Below are 16,343 nucleotides of genomic sequence, written 5' to 3'. Positions count from 1 at the left end.
CCCCTCATTGACAACTTGCCACTGCCCAGCAAGAAAAGTGCCATGCCATTTGTCCAAATCATTAAAGGTGGAGCAAGATGCTCCCGGTGTGGAGAGAGACCTTGCCAAACCTCTCACCCAATTCTGCCACAAATTCCTCCATAGCCTACATTGCTCAGACTTCCATAACATTCCTGAAGAAGGGCTAATGTCCGAAACGTCGATTCTCCTGTTCCCTAGATGCTGCCTGACCTGCTGCGCTTCTCCAGCAACACATTTCCATTCCATAACATTCTGCCTATTATCAATGATCATGACATAGCTATTTCACATGAACAGGTTAATTTAGCAATCTATGATGCTTTTCATTCAAATAATCTATTGAAAACATAAAGTGCAGCATGATGATCAGAGTTTTATCTCCACAATGAGAACATAGCTCTTACCTTACTTGACTAATTATTTTTAGTCCTTTCCCATTATAATGCTATTCAAATGCAAAAGATTGAGTGATGCAAGTGAGTCTTTCAAGATCTATCTGTGAGCCACAAATTGCAGATTCCCATCTGAGGATCTTTCAATGGTAACCAGTGAGTAAGTTCAACTACAACGTCACACCTTCATGTTTTCAATTCCAAGGTAATAAGGTACTAGCCTAACAAAACATGTGAAGGAGCAGAGCAAATCAGGCAGCACCTTCCGGAGTTGTGTGTTGAACTGCAAATGTATGGAATGGGCTGTCCAAACTGTTCCATAATAATGGTGTCTACTCATTGTGTCAACATTACTCCGTCTCAAAATCCAAGTAATTATGTCTAAAGGTTTCCAAATTAAATGACAGAAAAATTTACACATTCGAAGATTACATTTGCCTGACGTGAAATCATATTGTTTCCCTAAAATAATCCACTCAATTTGCCTCACTCCAGAAAATATAACCACAGATTGAAGCATTCCACAAAGCCAAGTTTATTATTCTTAATTTGGCTTTAAGGAGAAAGAAAGATGAAATCCAGTAGTATTGAAAAGCTAAAAATGGAAACATGACCTCAGCTTGTTGGCTAGTCTACTAAATAATCACGCATGTTGTTTAGTAACCAGACAGAGGGCATGGGAAAGTAACAAGGCTGAACAACACAAATAAGGTAGTAACAAAATGTACCTTCTGTTGGACGTCGCAATTGTCGTGCAGACTGTGGAATCATCAGAGGCTCTTGCTGCAAAGAAAGAAGACAAATCTTTACCACATAATATTATCACTTATCCTTAATTTCCATGCAGAAAAAAAATTACTTCTTGGAACACAACACAACTCACTTCATAAAAGGGCTCAGATTGAATCCTAATAACTGCATTGAATCTGCAGAATGAATAAAACAAACACCAAGGAAGTTTATGAAAGCAATATAGTAAATGCAGTAGTAAAATTTAGTAAATAAGGAAGAAATTGCACCACGTAGATGTTATGTAGAGATAGGTTACACTCAAAATTTTAATTTAACCACATTGAACTTGAACTAGATCAAATAATCAAATATTAAATTTATTTTTGTAAGTTAAGCTACTCATCTAAACAATAGAGGGACAGCATGGCAGGGCATTTAGGTCCCACTGAATGCACCTTATGTGCCATGTGGGAAGTATGTGCTGAATAACCACGAGCATGGAATATTATCATCTCAAGGAGAATAGCGGAGATGAAGACACGATTGGAGTGATGGTGCAGTAAAGGACAGCTTTAGATTCCTGGGGCATTACAATCTGGAGGAGGTGGCACATGCATAAGTTAAATGGCTTACACCTCAACAGAGCTGGAACCAATGTCCTTGTGAGGAGATTTGTTAATTCTGTTCTCTCTCCTGAAACTCTTTTGTCAGGAAAATAGGAACCAGAGTTAAAGGAGCAAAGTTGAAAGTAGATGATAGAAAATTAGAAAGTAGCTATGAAAAATTAGAAAGTAGCAGAGAAAACAAAGACTGGAATGTGGACAAAAATCAAAGTCTTCAGTGGTGTATAGTTTGGTGGGAGGATTATATTAAATAAGGCAGTTGAGCCGAGGGCACAGATAGACACTTGGAAATGTGATATCATGCTGATTACTGAAACATGGCTTAAGGAACAGTAGGAATAGCAGCCTTGTCTTCCCAAACAAGACAAAGCAGACTTTGTATTTGAGGAGGAGAGTGAAATGTCAGATGCTGCAAACACAGTCCAGAAGTGAATATTAAAGCATTTAGCATCAATCATAGGCTGGGACTTTTTTCACTGGAGTGTTGGAGATTGAGGGGATTTTTATAGAGATTTATAAAATCATGAGGTGCATAGATAAGGTGAATAGCAAAGGTCTTTTCCCTAGGGTGAGGATGTTCAAAACTAAGGAGCATATATGAAAGGAGGAAGGTTTAAAGGGACTGAGCAGCTTTTTCACACAGAGGGTGGTTTGTATGTGGAATGATCAGCCAGAGGAAATGGTAGATGCAGGTACAGTTACAACATTTAGAAGACATTTGGATAGGTACATGAATAGGAAAGGGTTAGTGGGACATGGGCCAAATAGAGGCAAGTGGGACTCATTTATTTTGGGAAACTTAGTTGGTATGGACAAGTTGGACCAAAGGTCTGTTTCTGTGCTATTTGACTCAATTAGCAGCAATTCATTATGCCAAGATGAAACATATCCCAGGCTGCGAAGAGAAACAAGAGAGAAAACAGCAGAGGCTCTGACTATCATTTTCCAATTCTGGCTACAGGTGTAGTGCCAGAGGTCTGGAGGACTGTGAACATTATACCATGAAATTAAGGGGTAGACAAAGAGATATATTTTTGTATGGCTGGAGAAGCAGCTAATGTTCAATGTCAAGGTTACCAACAGCTTCTGCTCTCATGGTTGTGACGCCACCAAAAACGGATCTCACACACAGGGGTTCAGTATGCAGTCAGCAGTCTGACTCCGAATTTGAGCTCTTCTACTTGGGGAGCAATCATCCCAGGCCTGTCCTTCAATACTTGAGGGTTGTCTGGATTTTCTGAAGAAAGTTGAAACCTGGGTCTTTGCCACTCAGATCAGTTACCAGCTTGCAGTTGGTGACATTTGTAGTTAACTATGATGTATGTCATCAAATGGCAGGGCCTTCATCAGTTCATTGGGGATAGAGACTTACAGTAATGACTAAAGGTCATCGGATTCACGCATCGTTTTTGTTTATTTGTCATTCGGAGTGTTTTGTTAGCTGTCAGTCAGTGGTGTTGTTTGAGTGGGATGGGATGTTTTCAATGTGGATATCAGGTTCAATGTAGCCCAGCACAGGAAACTGCTCAAGTTAATTTAGCTTCAACATTGCAGAAATAATACATGCATTTGTTGATGTATCCCAGGCCAATTACAATGTCAATGCACAGTACTACTGTGTGAAAACCTCACAATTAATTAACTCCACAATCAGCAACTGACAATTTTCTATGCATCTTGGCTTTCAAATCAACTATGCCCACATTACCAACAACAGGATTTCACAGAGATCAGATCCTGAGTTGGTTTTCTTCAGTACATCTACCCATAGGCTCCATACCCACAAAGTCATGGTTCTTCTCATATTCTTACTACTTGGGTCTTGGCTTTCGAGGCTGAAGAGTTCCAGGATATTAACAAATCACTCAATGGAAGATTTATATTCTCTTGAAGCCTAGTTGAGAGATTGGTAATTTTGACCAAATTCTGCAAAGGCTGCCATTTCGGCTTTCCCTTCAAAAAACCCAATGATGTTGCCAGGGTTGGAGGGTTTGAGTTATAAGGAGCGGCTGAATAGGCTGGGGCTGTTTTCCCTAGAACATTGGAGGCTGAGGGGTGACCTTACGGAAGTTTATAAAATCATGAGGGGCATGGATAGATAAATAGATAAGGTCTTTTTCCTGGGCTGGGTGAATCCAGAACTAGAGGGAACTAGAGGGGAAAGATTAAAAAGGGACCCAAGGGGCAACTTTACATTCAGAGGGTGCATGTTTGGAATGAACTGCCAGAGGAAGTGATGGATGCGGGTACAATTACAATATGTACTAGCATCTGGATTGGTATATGAATAGGAAGGGTTTAGAGGAATGTGGGCCAAGTGCTGGCAAATGGGACTAGATTAGTTTAGGATATCTGGTCGGCATGGATGAGTTGGACTGAAGGGTCTGTTTCCGTGCTGTACATCTCTATGACTCTATTACTGAAAGAACTTCATGCTTGGTTTAGTGGCCAACCACTCACACATGACTCAAGTTTAAAATACCTTGGCATGACACTTAAACAGATGCTAACCTACCAGCATGATTGTTAGAGTGAAAGTTAAGATGACAGTGAATCTGATATAGAAAATGGGACAGCATTACTTCATTTGCCAAGGTACAGCCATCAGATGAAGATTGGTCCTGTTTCAAACAGGCCCAATAAGTGCCACACAAACATTGCAAAAATCAATCTGTAGGGAACCAAAGAACAGGTCGTTACATCAAGTCTTGGGAAAGTTCTTAGAAAGTATTGATAGTCATTTAGAAAGACATGGATTAATCAGATAAATGCAAGGTTTTGTATTTTGTTAAGACAAACCAGAGCAAGACTTACACAGTTAATGGTACAGGCCTGGGGAGCATTGTGGAACATAGAGATCTAGGGAAGCAGGTAGATAATTCCTTGAAAGTGGAGTTGCCTGTGGTGAAGAAGGCATTTGGTACATTTGCTTTCAGCAGTCAGAGCAATGAGCAAAGGAGTTGAGACATCATGTTTAGATTAGATTACTTACAGTGTGGAAACAAACCCTTTGGCCCAACAAGTCCACACTGACCCGCCGAAGCGCAACCCATCCAGACCCATTCCCCTACATTTACCCCTTCACCTCACACTACAGGCAATTTAGCATGGCCAATTCACCTCACCTGCACATTTTTTTTGGACTGTGGGAGGAAACCGGAGCACCCGGAGGAAACCCACACAGACACAGGGAGAATGTGCAAATTCCACACAGTCGGTTGCCTGAGGCGGGAATTGAACCCGGGTCCTTGGCGCTGTGAGACAGCAGTGGTAACCACTGTGCCACTGTGCCGCCCACTATACAGCTGTACAACTCTATAGTAAGACCACATTTGTATTTTTCCTGATAGCTTTGCATATTATTTCTATGCCCTTCTGAATACCTCAGTTGAGCCTGCCTCCACTACATTTCCAGTCAGTACATTCCATACCCTAATTACTTGCTGTGTGAAACAGTCTTTTCTCACATCACCGTTGCTTCTTTTGCACATCACTTTAAATCTATGTCCTTTCTTTCTTGTTCTTTTTATGAGCAAGAATAGCTTCTCCCACTTTACTCTGTTCAGTCCACACATGATTTTGAAAGCATCTATCAAACTCCTCTAAACCTTCTTCTCTTCAAGGAGAACAGTCCCAACTTCATCAATCTAATGTCATAACTGAAATTTCCCATTCTTGGAACCATTCTTCTAAATCACTCCTGCAAGCTCTCCAATGCCTTCACATTTTTCCTATAATGTAGCTGTATACAATACTCCAGCTGAAGTCGAAAAATGTTTTATACAAGTTTAACATCACCCCCTTGCTCTTGTACTCTAAGACCCTATTAATAAAGCTGAGGATATTGTGTGCTTTATTTATTGTGCTTTCCACCTGACCTGTCACCTTTAATGATCTGTGCACATATACACACAGGTATCTCTGCACCTTCAAACCCTTTAGAGTTGTACACCCCACTTTATTAGTTTTTGAATGTTCTTCCTGCAAAAGTGCATCACCTCACACTTCTCTGCATTGAACCTCATCTGTCACCTATCTCCCACTCCACCAATTTGTTAATGTCCTTTGGAATGCCACACTGTACTTCTCACAGTTATTCAAAGTTTTGTGTCAAAGGCTTTATATTTATTGGCCAAAAGATGATAACAAAGTTGAAAGGAAGACTTCACGCAGAGGGTTGTGAGAATTTGGAACTCATGGCCTGAAAGGATAAAAGAGACAAAAACAATCATCACATTTTAAAAAATAAGAAATATACATTATTAGGCTAACTAACTGTTTGTGGCTGGAACAAATATAGTGGGATTCCACAGTGAAGATGAGCTCCCACCTACCTCCAAACCCCAGCAAAAGAGTTGAGTGTGAGTCCACTTCTGCTGCACTGACTTTACTATTACAGCTGATGGGAATTAAACAGTTAGGAGACGAGATTTCCATCATTCTCCAGGCATTGGGTGGATACTGAAGTGAAAATTGGAGGGCAGGAGGAAAGCCCCAATTGTCACCTGAGCTTTAGAAACCTCAATCTCAACCTCAAAGTCTGTCCCTCAGACTTTCACTGGGTTGTATGTCAAGTGCAGACCTCTGCCTGTCACTTATTAAATTAAAACAGTGATGCAGTGGATGAGGCATTATTTAGCACTTCAAGGCATCAGTTGAACACCTGGGCAAGCAGCCTACCCTCTGCTCATGAATTTGGTGCAGAAGCATGGGCTTTTGTTTTATTTATTCATTTTGGGGGATGTGACTGGCCCGCATTTATTGCCCATCCCTAGTTGCCCTTGAGAAAGTGGTGATGAGCTGCTTTCTTGAACCACTGCAGTCCACCTCCTGTGGGTTAACCCACAATGCCGTTAGGGAAGGAATTCCAGGATTTTGACTCAGTGACAATGAAGGGTCAGCAATATATTTCCAAGTCAGGATGGCGAGTGGCTTAGAGGGGAACTCGAAAATAGTGGTATTCTTATATATCTGGTGCTCTTATCCTTCTAGATGGAAATGGTCATGGGTTGGAAGATGCTGTCTGATGATCTTTGATGAATTTCTGCAGTGCATCTCTACTGAGCATCGGTGGTGGATATACTGCCAATCAGTGGACTGCTATGTCCTGGATGGTGACAAGTTTCTTGAGTGTAGTTGAGGCTGCACCCATCCAGGCAAGTGGGGAGTATTCCATCACAATCCTGACTTATGCTTTGTAGATGGTGGACAGGCTTTGGGTTTAGAAGGTGTGTTATTTGCCTCAGTATTCCTAGCCTCTAAGCTGCTCTTGTAGCCAATGGGTTTATGTGGTGAGTACAGTTGAGTTTCTGGTCAATGTTAACCCTCAGGATGTTGACAGTGGAGGATTCAGTGATAGTAACAGTGTCAAGGGGCAATGGTTAGATTGTCTCTTATTGGTGACGGTCATAGTCTGTCATTTGTGTGGCGCAAATATTACTTGCTATTTGTCAACCCAAACATAGATATTGTCTGCATGAAGCTGAGATGGATCATCCACTCAGCATTTCTTGCTGATGATTACTGCAAAATCTTCAGCCTTACCTATTGCACTGATGTGATGGGCTCTTCCATCATTGAGGTTGGGAATGTTTGTGAAGCATCCTCCTCCAGTAAGTTGTTTAATCGTCTACCACCATTCATGACTGGATGTGGCAGGTCTGCAGACCTTTGATCTGATCCATTGCTTGTGGGATTGCTTAGCTCTACATATCACTAGCTGCTTATGCTGTTTGGCTTTCCTGAAATCCTGTTTGGTGTATTCACCAGCTTGACACCTCATCTTAAGCTGCTGCTCTTGGCATGCCCTCCTACACTCTCCATTCAATCAGGGTTGATCCCCTGGCTTGATGGTTAATGGTTAAGTGGGGAGTTTGCCAGGCCATGAGATTACAGATTGTGCTGGTGTACAATTCTGTTGCTACTGATGGCCCACAGCACCTCATGGATGCCCAGTCTTGAGTTGCTCGATCTGTTTGAAGTCTGTCCCATTTAACACAGTGATAGTACCATACAACACAATGGAGGTTATTCTCAATGTGAAGGCAGGACTTTGTCTCTACAAGGGCTGTGTGGTAGTCGCTGTTACTGATGGACAGACACATCTGCAGCTGGTAAATTGGTAAGGATGAGGTCAGGTATGTTTTTACCCTCTTGTTGGTTTCCTCACCACCTGCCACAGACCCAGTATAGCATCTATATCCTTTAGGATGCGGCCAGCTCTATCAATATTATTGTTGCTGAGCCACTCTTGATGGTGGACATTGAAATCACCCACCCAGAGTACATTTTTGCCCTTGCCATTCTCAGTGCTTCTTCCAAGTGTTGTTCAACATGGAGAAGTACTGATTCATCAGCTGAGGGAGGGCAGTATATGGTAATCAACAGGAGGTTTCCTTGCCCATGTTTAATGAGCCATGAGACTCCATGTGATCTGGAGTCAATGTTGAGGAGTCCCATGGCAACTCCCTCCCAACTGTATACCACTGTGCCGCCATCTCTGCTGGGTCTGTCCTGCTAGTGGGACTGGACATATCCAGGGATGGTGATAATGGTGTCTGAGACATTGTCTGTAAGGTATGATTCCGTAAGTATAACTATGTCAGGCTGTTGCTTGACTGGTCTGTGAGACAGCTCTCCTAATTTTTCCACTAGCCCCCAGATATTAGTAAGGACGACTTTGGATGGTTGACAGGGCTGTTTCTGCCGTTGTCTTGTCCAGTGTCCAGTCAATGCCTGTTGGCCTGTCCAGTTTCATCTCTTTAGACTTTTTATTGATCGATAAAACTGAATGGCATGCTAGGCCATTTCGGAGGGCAATTGAGAGTAAATCACATTGCTGTGAGTCTGAAGTCACATGTAGGGCAGACCAGGTGAGGATGGCAGATTTCCCTTTCCTGAAGGGTGTTAGTGAAGCAAATGGCTTTTTCCAACAATCAACGATGATTTCATGGTCATCAGTAGATTCTTAACTCCAGATGTTTTAAAATTGAATTCAAAGTCCACCATCTGCAGGACTCGAACATGGCTTCATAGAACATTACCTGAGTTACTGGATTAATAGTCTAGTGATAATACCGCGTTAGGGAACTGGAGCTGGAGTTGGATGAACTTTGGATCATTCAGAAGGCAGAGGGGGTTATTGACAGGACTTACAGCGAGGTAGTCACTCGCCAGATAAAAGAAAAAGACAGGTGGGTGACAGTTAGGGGACAGAAAGGGAACCGGCAGGCAGTGCAGGGATCCCCTGTGGCCATTCCCCTCAACAATAAGTATACCGTTTTGGATACTGTTGGGGGGGGATGACTTACCAGGGGAAAGCAGTGGGGCACCTGCTGCTCAGAAGGGAAGGGGGAAGAGGAGCAGAGCAGTAGTCATTGGGGACTTGATAGTTAGAGGGACAGATAGGAGGTTCTGTGGGGACAAGAGAGACTCACAGTTGGTGTGTTGCCTCCTGGGTGCCAGGGTCCATGATGTCTCTGATTATGTTTTGGGGATCCTTCGGGGGGAAGGGAGAGCAGCCCAAGGTTGTGGTCCACATTGGCAACAACGACATAGGTTGGAAGGGAGATGGGGACTTGAAGCAGAAATTCACGGAGCTAGGATGGAAGCTTAGAGCTAGGACAAACAGAGTTGTTTTCTCTGGTTTGCTGCCCGTGCCACATGCTAGTGAGGTGAGGAATAGGGAGAGAAAGGAGTTGAACACGTGGCTACAGGGATGGTGCAGGAGGGAGGGTTTCGGGTTTTTGGATAATTGGAGCTCTTTCTGGGGTAGGTGGGACCTCTACAAGCAGGATGGTCTTCATCTAAACCAGAGGGATACCAACATCCTGGGTGGGAAATTCACTAAAGCTATTAAGGTGGATTTAAACTAATATAGCAGGGGAATGGGAACCAAAATTGTAGGACAGGTACAGAAGAGAATGAGAGTAGGGAGTTTCAAAATCAAGTATCTGACACTGGCAAGCGAGAACCTGGTTTGGAGTGTGTGTACTTCAACGTGAGGAGCATCCGAAATAAAGTGGGTGAATTGGCAGCGTGGGTTGGTACCTGGGACTTCGATGTTGTGGCCATTACGGAAACATGGATAGAGCAGGGACAGGAATGGCTGTTGCAGGTTCCAGGATTCAGATGTTTCAATAAGAACAGAGATGATGGTAAAAGAGGGGGAGGTGTGGCATTGTTGATCAGGGACAATATTACAGTTGTAGAAAGGATGTTTGGGGACTCGTTAACTGAGGTAGTATGGGCTGAGGTTAGAAACAGGAAAGGAGAAATCACCATGCTGGGAGTTTTCTATAGGCGTCCAAATAGTCCCAGAGATGTAGAGGAAAGGAAAGCAAAGATGATTCTCGATAGGAGTGAGAGAGGCAGGGTAGTTGTCATGGAGGACTTCAACTATCCAAATATTGACTGGGATCACGACAGTACGAGTACTATAGATGGGTCAGTTTTTGTCCAGTGTGTACAGGAGGGCTTCCTGACACAGTATGTAGACAGGCCAACAAGGGGCGAAGCCACTTTAGATTTACTACTGGGCAACGAGCCTGGCCAGATGTTAGATTTGGAAGTAGGTGAGCACTTTGGAGAAAGCGATCACAATCCTGTCAGGTTTACTTTAGTGATGGAAAGGCATAGGTGTACTCCACCGAGCAAGAGTTACAGCTGGGAGAAGGGAAATTACGATGCAATTAGGAAAGATTTAGGAAGCGTAGAATGGGGAAGGAAACTGCAGGGGATGAGCACATTAAAAATGTGGAGCTTATTCAAGGAAAAGCTCCTGTGTGTCCTAGATAAGTATGCACCTGTCAGACAGGGAGGAAGATATAGAATGCGTGAGTCGTGGTTTACTAAGGAAGTGGAATCCCTGGTCAAGAAGAAGAAGAAGGCTTATGTTAGGACAAAATGTGAAAACTCAGTTAGGGCGCTTGAGGGTTACAAGGAAGTCAGGAAAGACTTAAAAAGAGAGCTCAGAAGAGCCAGGAGGATAGGATCAGGGTTAACCCTAAGGCTTTCCATAGGTATGTCAGGAATAAAAGAGTGACGAGAGTTAAATTAGGGCCAATCAAGGATAATAGTGGGAAGTTGTGTGTGGAGTCAGAGGAGATAGGGGAAGCACTAAATAGATATTTTTCGACAGTGTTCACTATAGAAAATGAAAATGTTGACGAGGAAGATACAGAGATACTTGCATCTAGACTAGAAGAGATTGAGGTTCACAAGGAAGAGGTATGAGAAATACTGCAGAGTGTGAAAATAGACAAGCCCCCTGGGCCGGATGGGATCTATCCTAGGATCCTCTGGGAAGCAAGGGAAGAGATTGCTCAGCCTTTGGCATAATCTTCAAATCATCATTGTCTATAAGAATAGTGCCTAAGGACTGGAGGATAGCAAATTTGGTTCCCTTGTTCAAAAAAGGCAGTAGAGACAACCATGGTAATTACAGACCAGTGAATCTCACTTCAGTTGTTGGTAAAGTGTTGGAAAAGGTTATAAGAGATAGGATCTATAACCATCTAGAAAAGAATAATCTGATCAGGGACAGTCAGCACGGTTTTGTGAAGGGTAGGTCGTGCCTAACGAATCTTATTGAGTTTTTTGACAAAGTGACCAAACAGGTAGATGAGAGTAAACCGGTTGATGTGGTGTATATGGATTTCAGCAAGGCGTTCAATAAAGTTCCCCTCAGTAGGCTATTATACAAAATGCAGAGGAATGGGATTGTGGGAGACATAGCAGTTTGGATCAGTAATTGGCTTGCTGAAAGAAAACAGAGGGTTGTAGTTGATGGAACATGTTCATCTTGGTGTCCAGTTACTAGTGGCGTACCGCAAGGGTCGGTGTTGGGTCCACTGCTGTTCGTCATTTTTATAAATGTCCTGGATGAGGGCTTAGAAGGGTGTGTTAGTAAATTTGCGAATGACACTAAGGTCGGTGGAGTTGTGGATAGTGACGAAGGATGTAGTAGTTTGCAGAGAAACATAGATAGGATGCAGAGCTGGGCTGAGAGGTGGCAAATGAAGTTTAATGTGGACAAGTGTGAGGTGAAACAATTTGGACAGAGTAATCGGAATGCAAAGTACTGGGCTAAAGGTAAGATTCTTGGGAGTGCAGATGAGCAGAGAGATCTCGGTATCCATGTACACAGATTCCTGAAAGTTGCCACCCAGATTGACAGGGTTGTTCAGAAGGCACACAGTGTTTTAGCCTTTACTAATAGAGGGATTGAGTTCCGGAACCAGGAGGTTATGCTGCAGCTGTACAAAACTCTGGTACGGCCACACTTGGAGTATTGTGTACAGTTTTGGTCACCGCATTATAAGAAGGATGTGGAAGCTTTGGAAAGGGGGCAGAGGAGATTTACTAGGATGTTGCCTGGTAAGGAAGGAATGTCTTACAAGGAAAGGCTGAGGGCCTTGAGGCTGTTCTCGTTAGAGAGAAGAAGGTTGAGAGGTGACTTAATAGAGACATATAAGATAATCAGAGGGTTAGATGGGGTGGACAGGGAGAGCCTTTTTCCAAGTATGGGGACAGCAAACACAAGGGGACACAACTTTAAAGTGAGGGGAGATAGGTATAAGACAGATGTCAGAAGTAGTATCTTTACTCAGAGAGTAGTAAGGGTATGGAATGCTTTGCCTGCTACGGTAGTAGATTCACCAAGTTTAAGTGCATTTCAGTCGTCATTGGATAGGCATATGGACGTACATGGAATAGTGTAGGTGGGATGGGCTTCAGATTAGTATGACAGGGTGGCGCAACATCGAGGGCCGAAGGGCCTGTATAGCGCTGTAATTTTCTATGTTGAATGCTCTATGTTACCTCAGAGTACAATGGGATCTTGATCAGATGGGCCAAAGGCGGCGGGGGGGGGGGGGGGGGATTGGGCGGGGCCGATGGAATTTAATTTAGATAAATGTGAGGTGCTGCATTTTGGAAAGGCAAATCAGGGCAGGACTTATACACTTAATGGTAAGGTCCAGAGGAGTGTTGCTCATCAAAAAGATCTTGGAGTTCAGGTTCATAGTTCCTTGAAAGTGGAGACGCAGGTAGACAGGATAATGAAGAAGGTGTTCTGCTTGCCTTTATTGGTCAGTGTATTGAGTGTTGGAGTGGGGAGGTCATGTCACAGCTGTACATGACTTTGGTTAGGCCAGTATTGGAATACTGCATGCAATTCTGGCCTCCCCACTAGCGTAAGGATATTGTGGAATTTGAGATGGTTCAGAAAAGATTTACAAGGTTGTTGCCTGGATTGGAGGGTTTCAACAATATGGAGAGGTTGAATAGACTGGGGCTATTTTCTCTGGACATCAGAGGCTGAGGGGTGACCTTATAGAGGTTTATAAAATCATGAGGGCATGGATAGGATAAATAGTCCCTTCCCAGGGATGAGGTAGCCAAAACTAGAGGGCATAGTTTTAAGGTGAGAGGGGAAAGAGAAGTAGTGGAAGCTGGTACAATTACAACATATAAAATGGGTATATGAATAGGAAGGGTTCAGAAGGATATTGGCCAAATGCTAGCAAATGGGACCACATTTATTTAGAAGATCTGGTCAGCATGGATGAGTTGGACCGAAGGATCTGTTTCCATGCTGTTTATCTCTCTGACTCTAAATAAATATGTTTGATCTTAAATCACGATTATTTGATTTCTAGACCATGTACAGCATTTTATGTCCCCAAAATCATGATACTTGCTCAGCATGCACCCCCATTTTGACAGTAACATTTCAGATTACTATAGCGATTGGAGTTTGCTCAGTAAAATCTGCCAACAAAGGGAATAGATTCCACACTGAAGGCAGTCTGTCTACACGCTAGGGGTGTAAATACCTGCCTCCTGTCACTCCAATTTATTAATATGGTTGACAGGCCTTTAAAGTATGATGCTGTGACATTTTTAGATCTACATGCATTTTGGGAAAGCAAATCTTAGCAGGACTTATACACTTAATGGTAAGGTCCTAGGAAGTGTTGCTGAACAAAGAGACCTTGGAGTGCAGATTCATAGCTCCTTGAAAGTGGAGTCGCAGGTAGATAGGATAATGAAGAAAGCATTTGGTATGCTTTCCTTTTTTGGTCAGAGTATTGAGTACAGGAGTTGGGAGGTCATGTTGTGGCTGTACAGGACATTGGTTAGGCCACTGTTGGAATATTGCGTGCAATTCTGGTCTCTTTCCTATCGGAAAGATGTTGTGAAACTTGAAAGGGTTCAGAAAAGATTTACAAGGATGTTGCCAGGATTGAAGGATCTGAGCTACAGGAAGAAGCTGTACAGGCTGGGGCTGTTTTCTCTGGAGCGTCGGAGACTGAAGGGTGACCTTATAGAGGTTTACAAAATTGTGAGGGGCATGGAAAGATAAATAGGCAAAATCTTTTCCCTGGGGTCAGGGAGTCCAGAACTAGAGGGCATAGATTTAGGGTGAGAGGGGAAAGATATAAAAGAGACCTAAGGGGCAACTTTTTCATGCAGAGGGTGGTACGTGTATGGAATGAGCTGCCAGAGGAAGATGTGGAGGCTGGTACAATTGCAACATTTAAGAGGCATTTGGATGGGTATATGAATAGGAAGGGTTTGGAGGGATATGGGTCGGGTGCTGGCAGGTGGGACTAGATTGGGTTGTTATATCTGGTCAGCATGGACGGGTTGGACCGAAGGGTCTGTTTCCACGCTGTACACCTCTATGACTCTATGACTCTACTGCGCAGTTGGTTAGGCCATAACTTCCAGTAGAAAAAATAGTGAGCATTTTAAAGGAGGCACACAGCTTCCATTGCTGCTTTGAAGCTCATTACCCAAAAGCTCATCTTGCATCCCACTGAGGATCACAAATCCATTTTGGTGAAACCCTGTACTATCCAAATTCATGCTGGCTCTATCTAATCACTTGATAACTTAATTTTCAAGGTGTTGAAATAGCCTTTCCTTAAGCTGAGACTCTAATCATTTCCTGACAGCTGACAACTGCTCTATAATTCCTTGGTTCCCACCATCATGCCTTTCTTAAAAATAGTAGTGACATGCAATTTTCCAACCTGAACTAAATGTTTCCAAATCAAGAAAAATTGGAAGATTATCGTTAGGGCATTGGCAATGCTGGAGGAGATAGGATGCCATGGATAGGAAACCATATTAGAAAAGGGTAGAGTATCCAGTTGGAAGGGCATATGATGGGTATGTTGCCAGGTAAATAGGGTGACAGCTGGGTACAGGATAGGGTGTAATGTGGGTAGCATGCCATGGTGCAAGTTGTCAAGGTAAGTGATACAATGACAAGGATAGGTGAGAGTGAGTGAGTGAGTGAGTGAGTGAGTGAGTGAGTGAGAGGAACTGGGTCCAGCAGGATATAGGAAGGGTGGGGGTTGACTCTGTAGAGTTTGGGTTTGATGGCTGCGAGGGGACTAGGTAGTCGAGTTAGAACTGTTGGGGGGGAGGGGGTGGGTGGGTGGAATGTCCTGTTAGGTCTGAAAAGTTCAAGTTCCCAAGCAATTGCTTTGCCAACAAATTTTCAGTCTGCGACCCACTCTCGATGCTTGTTTTCTGCACGGCTTTGGTATTATGCCAGTCTACAAAGCTATGCTCTGTTGGTACTAAAGAATCTGACTCCAATGACCTGTAATTCATTACAACCTAAAGGGAAAAGTAAAGTACTGAGCACAAAACCAGTTGCAAACATGTTTGTTTGCAATCAATTAGGGCAGTAAAGTTAAAGGAGTGACAGCACCAGACCAAACACTGACACAATGTTCGCCTGCAGACAGTGATTGGAAACAATTTCATGGCAACAAATAACTAAATATTAACTAATGAACATATTAACTGCATGCATATTCTTCAAAAAAAAGAGGATAAACTAAAAGTTGGAAGAAATTCCATGCTCTCGCAAAACTGAGCCCAAATAAGACAATGTCTGTTTTCTACACAAGTCAACATTTGACAGTCTGCAGTCCTCCACCCCTTCTTGGGGAATCCTTGTTTATGCTAAGTTTACTGCCGGAAGAATGTAAAAGCGAACCTGGCCTCCTTTATGTTTTTCATTCCCCTTGGCTAATCATTGAAGGTTTTTCTAAGCATCTGCACCAACCTCAGCTTCAGTGTTGTTGTGCGCTGGGTGCCAGGGACAGCAGCAACAATAGCAGGAGCTGCAGCAGTGTGACATCTTCTGAGATCTGGAAATTTTCCCCCAACGTTCCTCAGAATGCGCAAAGTAAGTAGCTCCACATCAAAATTATGGGACCAATCTGTACATTGAGAACCTTGAATCGATTAGCACCGATATCTCTCGCCCTGCGCGGTCTGTCTTGTTAAATCCGTCAGGTTCAGGGATATTCTTCCTGCAATAAGTGTGGAAAGCGGTGAAGCATCCCAGCAAACTGGCAGCACTCTGGCAGTGCCTGTCCAGCTGCACGTCAGCACAGAATGTACAGAATAACAAAACTGCCTGCCAATTAGCAAAATAGGGTTGGGCTTAAAAAAATACCTGCAGGAGGCAATACCAAAAAGATATAAATGCAATGAACTAGAATCACAACAGCGTAGAAACAGGCCCTTTTGCCCAACAAGCCCACAC

At 43.2% G+C, this 16,343-nt stretch overlaps 1 protein-coding gene across 5 annotated transcripts in view; it reads right to left on the bottom strand.

Moving 5' to 3' along the window:
* LOC122550279 (uncharacterized) overlaps window positions 1-16,121 on the bottom strand; it is a 35,107-nt gene extending 18,986 nt beyond the window's left edge. The window contains exons 1-4 of one of the 5 annotated variants that reach the window (XM_087986824.1): window positions 4,583-4,678; window positions 4,284-4,439; window positions 1,297-1,339; window positions 1,142-1,196 (exon numbers count right to left, since the gene is read on the bottom strand). In XM_087986824.1, coding sequence (XP_087842950.1) covers window positions 1,142-1,184 — 43 coding nt within the window. In that variant the 5' untranslated portion in view covers window positions 1,185-1,196; window positions 1,297-1,339; window positions 4,284-4,439; window positions 4,583-4,678. Of the gene's footprint in view, window positions 1-1,141; window positions 1,197-1,296; window positions 1,340-4,283; window positions 4,440-4,582; window positions 4,679-7,312; window positions 7,434-15,857 lie in introns of those variants that run through there. The other 4 variants (XM_087986825.1, XM_087986826.1, XM_043691024.2 and 1 more) reach the window with 4 other exon arrangements.
* Between the last annotated feature and the right edge of the window lie 222 nt (window positions 16,122-16,343).

Source organism: Chiloscyllium plagiosum, unplaced genomic scaffold (assembly GCF_037043375.1).
Source record: "Chiloscyllium plagiosum isolate Xiang-an unplaced genomic scaffold, Cpla_swu_hap1 HiC_scaffold_5, whole genome shotgun sequence".
In the NCBI taxonomy this organism is placed as follows: domain Eukaryota; kingdom Metazoa; phylum Chordata; class Chondrichthyes; order Orectolobiformes; family Hemiscylliidae; genus Chiloscyllium; species Chiloscyllium plagiosum.
Note: the sequence above shows the minus strand (reverse complement) of the source record. Positions and strands in the feature narration are given on the sequence as shown.